General features: G+C 44.5%; 1 protein-coding gene across 1 annotated transcript in view; it reads right to left on the reverse strand.

The window, feature by feature from the left end:
- Window positions 1–7500, reverse strand: part of LOC310795100 (uncharacterized protein) — a gene marked incomplete at both ends in the record, with an annotated part of 131928 nt that overhangs the window by 36038 nt on the left and 88390 nt on the right. Inside the window, one exon of the mRNA XM_083657127.1 lies at window positions 4432–4590. Coding sequence (XP_083513253.1) covers window positions 4432–4590 — 159 coding nt within the window. The remainder of the gene's footprint in view (window positions 1–4431; window positions 4591–7500) is intronic.

Below are 7500 nucleotides of genomic sequence, written 5' to 3' on the forward strand. Positions count from 1 at the left end.
GGATCTGCACTTCGTTTGCATCTATTGTCCACACTACCTCCTATTGTTTTGAGTGTCAAACACGTGGTGGCCGAGCCCGTCTTCGTCATCAAAATCCTCGTTAGAATGTGAATGTGGACATGTGGAGAGCGGAGTTTTGAAATGATGCAAGTAACCTACTTATACAGCAGGTGGCGGTAAGCACCTTGAAGGTGTCAGCGACCTGTCTATAAACCCGAGAGAAGAAGAAAGTGTGTCGAAATGGTGAGAAGAAGAGCCATTTCGACTAACGTTACACCGTTTCAACATGGATAACCAAATTCTGACTTTGTTATTTGTGATTCAAAGCATTATGGTGGCACAGCCTCGTCGTCGTCTTCTTCTTCTTCTTTGACGCAGGCGTAGTTGCTGCCCTCTCCATGTGCACTCCAGTACTACACATTGAGGCACGCGCATGCCCAGTGTACGTGACGCGCCATGTAGCATGCGTCTCGCAGGAGCTATTTTGAACAGAGCCTGCTCTAGTGTAGACTGGGAAGGCTTTAACTGCGGCGTTCTTGCAAACGGGGTAATGAAGATGCAGCCTATGTGTCTGGGTGTGCGTGTGTGTGTGTGTGTGTGTGTGTGTGTGTCTGCGCACATATGTGTGTGTGTGTGTGTGCTCGCGCGCACACGCGTGTGTGTGTGAGTCAGTGTGTGCATGCATGAGCGTCTGTACTATAGGAGTAAGAGAGAGGCAAGTTTTCTCACAGCCACTACTACGCTGTCTGCATACCTGAGACAATCTACTACTACGCTGTCTGCATACCTGAGACAATCTACTACTATGCTGCCTGCATACCTGAGACAATCTACTACTACGCTGTCTGCATACCTGAGACAATCACTACTACGCTGTCTGCATACCTGAGACAATCTACTACTACGCTGTCTGCATACCTGAGACAATCACTACTACGCTGTCTGCATACCTGAGACAATCACTACTACGCTGTCTGCATACCTGAGACAATCTACTACTACGCTGTCTGCATACCTGAGACAATCTACTACTACACTGTCTGCATACCTGAGACAATCTATGACGCTGTCTGCATACCTGAGACAATCTACTACTACGCTGTCTGCATACCTGAGACAATCACTACTACGCTGTCTGCATACCTGAGACAATCACTACTACGCTGTCTGCATACCTGAGACAATCACTACTACGCTGTCTGCATACCTGAGACAATCTACTATGCTGTCTGCATACCTGAGACAATCTACTACGCTGTCTGCATACCTGAGACAATCTACTATGCTGTCTGCATACCTGAGACAATCACTACTATGCTGTCTGCATACCTGAGACAATCACTACTACACTGTCTGCAAACCTGAGACAATCTACTACTACGCTGTCTGCATACCTGAGACAATCTACTACTACGCTGTCTGCATACCTGAGACAATCTACTACTACGCTGTCTGCATACCTGAGACAATCACTACTACGCTGTCTGCATATCTGAGACAATCTACTACTACGCTGTCTGCAAACCTGAGACAATCACTACTACGCTGTCTGCATACCTGAGACAATCTACTACTACGCTGTCTGCAAACCTGAGACAATCACTACTACGCTGTCTGCATACCTGAGACAATCTACTACTATGCTGTCTGCATACCTGAGACAATCTACTACTACGCTGTCTGCATACCTGAGACAATCTACTGCTACGCTGTCTGCATACCTGAGACAATCTACTACTACGCTGTCTGCATACCTGAGACAATCTACTACTACGCTGTCTGCATACCTGAGACAATCTACTACTATGCTGTCTGCATACCTGAGACAATCTACTACTACGCTGTCTGCATACCTGAGACAATCTACTACTACGCTGTCTGCATACCTGAGACAATCACTACTACGCTGTCTGCATACCTGAGACAATCTATTGGGAGACCTATGTCTGCACTGCTTTGCTCTACAGTATGAATGCATTTTTTATTATGATATTAGCTATAGAGACACTGCATGAAATAGGCCCGCCCATGACGGGGGAAAATCTCCATTCATTTCCACACACCAGCGTCATTTTCCTTGAATTAAACATAGCTAAAAGCTGTTGTGTGGTGGGCTGCGCAGACAACAAATGTAAAAAATCGCCAGTTAAAGTTTGTTTGTACTCCTGAGCAAAACAAGGAAGCCATTGAGAATTGGCGAGAAGAAAAATGTGGATCTAGCTGTCAAGGAAGTAAGTTGGAGTGTTCATCTTCCGTATATACAATCTTTTTGTGCAACACGCAACCATGCACGTGACATAGGAGAACGCCAGGATTGGAGGGGGGGTTTCTGTTTTCCCCCGTCTTGGGGCGTGGTTTCTGAATGATGACGCGTTACGCAGTGTCTCTATAGTTATTATATGTTACTATCACAACAGATTTGATTAACAAAATTAGATTATTGATCTGACAAGGCATTTATAACACCTCATCTAGCATGTGGGCATCCTACAGAAAAAGTGGAATCTGGGTGATACAAATCTGCTGAAATGTATTCCTTCTTACATTATTATTACTTATTACAATAACTAACTAACAATAACTCACTTCTAAACTTCATTACCTTTCAGTTGAAGCCAGAAAAAAAAAGTTGCCAATAAACTGTACTTTATTCTTGTAAGAACCTGCTGATAGGATTTCTCTCCTTAGATCCCTAATTTCCTGATAAGATCTTCATTTTTCCTAATTTATAACCAAACATTTCCTCATTAAGTCCAGATTGGATTCAGCAGGAGGCGGATACCTCAGCATGGAGGCCCAGCTGGTGTGAAAATATGCAATTACAGAGATGATGTTATCGTTTGCTAATTCAAATATATCTGTTCCTGAAATACACCTCTAGGTCCTTGGGTGAGCTGCAAGGGGACATGCGGCCCTGAAGAGGTTAATGTTTAAATGGTCTAGCTGATAAGTTGCACAATGCTTTATTTGCGACAAGCTTTCATGTTAATCCCTGTTTAGTGCAGGTCTGGAAAACATTACATAGGTTCTCTTTGGGACGGTCTCCTTGGCCGACTGGTTAGCGTGTTCGACCTTGATGGGAGAGGAGGAAAAACACCACTATGTATTTTGGAAGCTAATGAGTGATGTTTTAACCATGCGCTGACTTTTCCCCCAGAGAAGAGAGGACATGCTCAAGGACACAGCACATCATGGGAGGAGGGTCCCGGGTTCGAATCTCAGATGGCCAGGCTTCTTATGATAGAGTGTGTTTAGAACAGTAATGGAATGGTGTCTGATGTTGTATTTTTGTGTGTTGAATAACTTCAATTTGCCTTACTTGCTACACAAGGAGGGCTATAATATTTAGATAAATATTAGCCTATTGTTACTGCTGCAACTTTAGGTTGGGAAATAAATGTATAGTCAAAATAGTAAGGATATTAAAGTAGCATCTGCCGACCGAATTGGCAGGTGGTCGTCAAATTAGTTGATAATTGGTAATTGCTAATTGATAAGAGCTTCCTCATCCTAGTTAAAATGAGAGAGAGGTTTTCTCTGGTTCGAGTGAGGAATACGCTCTTACTCTGGTTACATCCTTATTAGGGTGGTTACAGACCAAGAGGCAGTAAGTTTGAGCTGTATGAAAATTGTTCCAGCTTCAGACTGAATATAGTTGAATTTGATTATATCCTGGATGTAGATTAGATTGTCTAGTCTAAAGTAACCATAGATAAAGTGCTATAGGATTTTAAATAGAGAAAATAGCTAAATTAGCTGACCCAAATTATAGGAGTTAAAATAGGAATTTAAATGTGTCAAGCTGGTAATATTAGCAAATGTATTGACAGTTGTTTGGTAGATAGGGAAGTTAATAGATGACTATTTCAAGCGAGGGTTAGTGCATGTGACCTCCTGTAGAAGAGCCACGTCACGTGATGCGGACCACGGAGGAGGAGAAAACACGCCTGCCAAGTAGGAGTGACAGAGGGGGAGCTCGCATAACTACCAATGTCAGCCCAGCAGTGAAGGGTGTCACCAGATGGAGGAGGAGCCTTCGGGGAGAGACCAGCCCATACCAGAAGACAACGCCCCCAAGGAAATGCACTTTAAAAGCCCACCACAAGAGAATGAATTGGTCGGTTTTCAAATGTCTCTTCCTTGATCTGCTACATATCAGCTGTTAGGAAAGACCACTGGAAATCCACCCGGAGATCTCTGAGGGGTCATTTATATCACTTGACCTGCTCTGTATCATGATTTATGCAATATTCTCTATATAAAATAATGTTCTAAATATCAGAATTGCTTGTCATATTGGTTTTTCATATATCTGGAATAATTGGACACGCTGGAAAGGTATTAACATATGTCAACACCTTCTGACCGGTGCGGGCAGTTCTGTCTAGGTTGGACCGGCACCGAAAAATCCTTTCCTATCACTGCACTGACCTCCAGGAGAGTTTCTTGGCTGGGCGGGCAGGTAGCGTCGGGGCAGGGCAGGCGTGGAGGGCGGCTGCAGGCTGCAGGGTGACCCTCTCTGCTGCTCTGCTGACAGAGGGCTGCTGCTGCTCACCCTGTGGAGGGGGGGCTCCTCGCTCACACTCACATCTGGAACACACAACCAGGCACGTACCATTAAGATGATCCATTTCAACAACAGTAGGTTAAAATAGTTTAGAACACGGCTCTCTCGAATACTCGATTCTGATTGGTCAATCAACAATATTCACCGGTCATTATTTCTCGACAACCGACCGCTGCTCTGCCACACCTGGATTAATCAGTTGATAAGAGCCGTTTGTCAGCAAGCCACTACTAATTAGGCCAACCAGTTGCAGCTGTGGTGTCTTGTGTGCCAATTACGAATGAAACCGCTTTGTCGTTGAAAACGCTATTAAAAAATATATTTGAATAATTATTTTTGTCAGATTATTGAATGATTTAGTTGTAGGCCATGTTCTAAGCGGGATAATGTATATTGAGGCGGTCGGTGATTACTGGGAAATAATGACCTTCAGGTGAACGATTAAGCCCTCCGCTACGCATCGGGCTCAATCCACCTGTCGGTCATTATTTCCCCCGTAATCACCGCCTCAATATACATTATCCCTTACTTAATTTATAGGTGTACATAACGTAATAGAGATGGGGCAATATATATTAAAATTCAATATACTGCAAAGAAAAATGTGACAATGCGCATTGTGGGGAAGAAGAAACAGGGGCTGAGTGGAGGGGTAAACACAAATAAACACAGTTCACCCACCTCTTTGAAATGAGGCGGAGAGTTTACTCACCTATTTTCAGATCAACTGTATTATCAATCAATGAGGGGAAACAAGGTGGGTATTGGTCAACTACTCAGCTTGGGTAGTTGACCCACCTCTGTATTTACCACTACAGCCCTGAGCGTGACATTAGCGCCATCTTATTCTGCTGTAGTAATCAAAATAAAAAATTATATGATTTGCACTTTGTAATGAGATTTCTATAGTGTTGTTTACATTCTTGCAAGCCAATGCCATTGCTACCAAGATTTGTGGCGCAGAAATAAACACATTATGTTTATAACTTTTATTTATTACATTGAATCAAAGCGTGAGGTAAGCATAATGTATCATCCCATTCCTAGTATGTAATGTATTGAGAATACACTGGTACACAATACACAATGAGCCTCTTTTTGAGCACGCTGTCTGATTGTCTTCTCTCTTCCTGATCTCTCTTAATTGCTGTCTCTCTCTCTCTCACACACACACACACACACACACACACATACACGCATGCACGCATGCACGCGCGCGCACACACACACACACACACACACACACACACACACACACACACACACACACACACACACACACACACACACACACACACACACACACACACACACACACACACACACACACACACACACACACACACACACACCAGTTTTACTCTATAAACTGAACTAGGGCTGCCTGATCTCTGGATCCAGTTTCACTGGCCTGGAAAATAGCCTGTAACCTCTGGGTTGTCTACTGCTGCTCTCAATCTTCTCTTTGTTAACCTGGAGCGCTATACACACATTCTGCACACACACACACACACACACGCACGCACGCACGCACGCACGCACGTACGTACGTACGTACGCACGCACGCACACACACACACACACACACACACACACACACACACACACACACACACACACACACACACACACACACACACTGTCTGTTGTACATGTTTACAACAGAACACACTCACTTGTCTTCCACATGAATTTCCACTTGAACAGGCACACAGGAAAGTACTATTCGACCACCACCACCACCCCACATACTACGTACTACAGACAGACAGACAGACAGACAGACAGACAGACAGACAGACAGACAGACAGAGAGACACACACACACACACACACACACACACACACACACACACACACACACACACACACACACACACACACACACACACACACACACACACACACACACACACACACACACACACACACCAGTTTTACTCTATAAACTGAACTAGGGCTGCCTGATCTCTGGATCCAGTTTCACTGGCCTGGAAAATAGCCTGTAACCTCTGGGTTGTCTACTGCTGCTCTCAATCTTCTCTTTGTTAACCTGGAGCGCTATACACACATTCTGCACACACACACACACGCACGCACGCACGCACGCACGTACGTACGTACGTACGCACGCACGCACACACACACACACACACACACACACACACACACACACACACACACACACACACACACACACTGTCTGTTGTACATGTTTACAACAGAACACACTCACTTGTCTTCCACATGAATTTCCACTTGAACAGGCACACAGGAAAGTACTATTCGACCACCACCACCACCCCACATACTACGTACTACAGACAGACAGACAGACAGACAGACAGACAGACAGACAGACAGAGAGACACACACACACACACACACACACACACACACACACACAATTACTAATTTTGTCCTATAGTGCGGCAGTAATCTATCAAATTACTATAGGGCAGTTTACACACTCTCACACACTACAACAGAACAGATCTCTTCCCATCTGGTTCAAAAGTAACAGAACAGATTGCTTCCCACCTGGTTCAATCAAGCCCCCAGGAATAGCACTGGGCTGTGAAGCCATTTGAGCATGGTGGCGAAGCTTTGTATTGCAAGTCACGTGACGCCATGCAGCCCAGAAAGGAAAATTCCCATCCACTTGCATGGGGACCCCGGCAGCTGTTAAACCCAGGGGATTTTTTTCCGGGTGTCACTCAAATTATAAAACGACTCTTTTAATTATCAAATAATTTTTTATGGGGTCATTTTTTCTTCAGAAGCCACTAAGAGCCGTATACGGGGGTATTTTCTTCTTGTAATACAATCCATGGGTGGGAGGGGTGGGAGACATCATGGAATACGTCATGGCACACATGCGCACTTCGCCTTCGCATGATCAGGAAGTAAAACCAGGAAGAAAACCCCCCCAT

This window comes from Poromitra crassiceps (assembly GCF_964638095.1).
Source record: "Poromitra crassiceps genome assembly, chromosome: 1".
NCBI lineage: Eukaryota > Metazoa > Chordata > Actinopteri > Beryciformes > Melamphaidae > Poromitra > Poromitra crassiceps.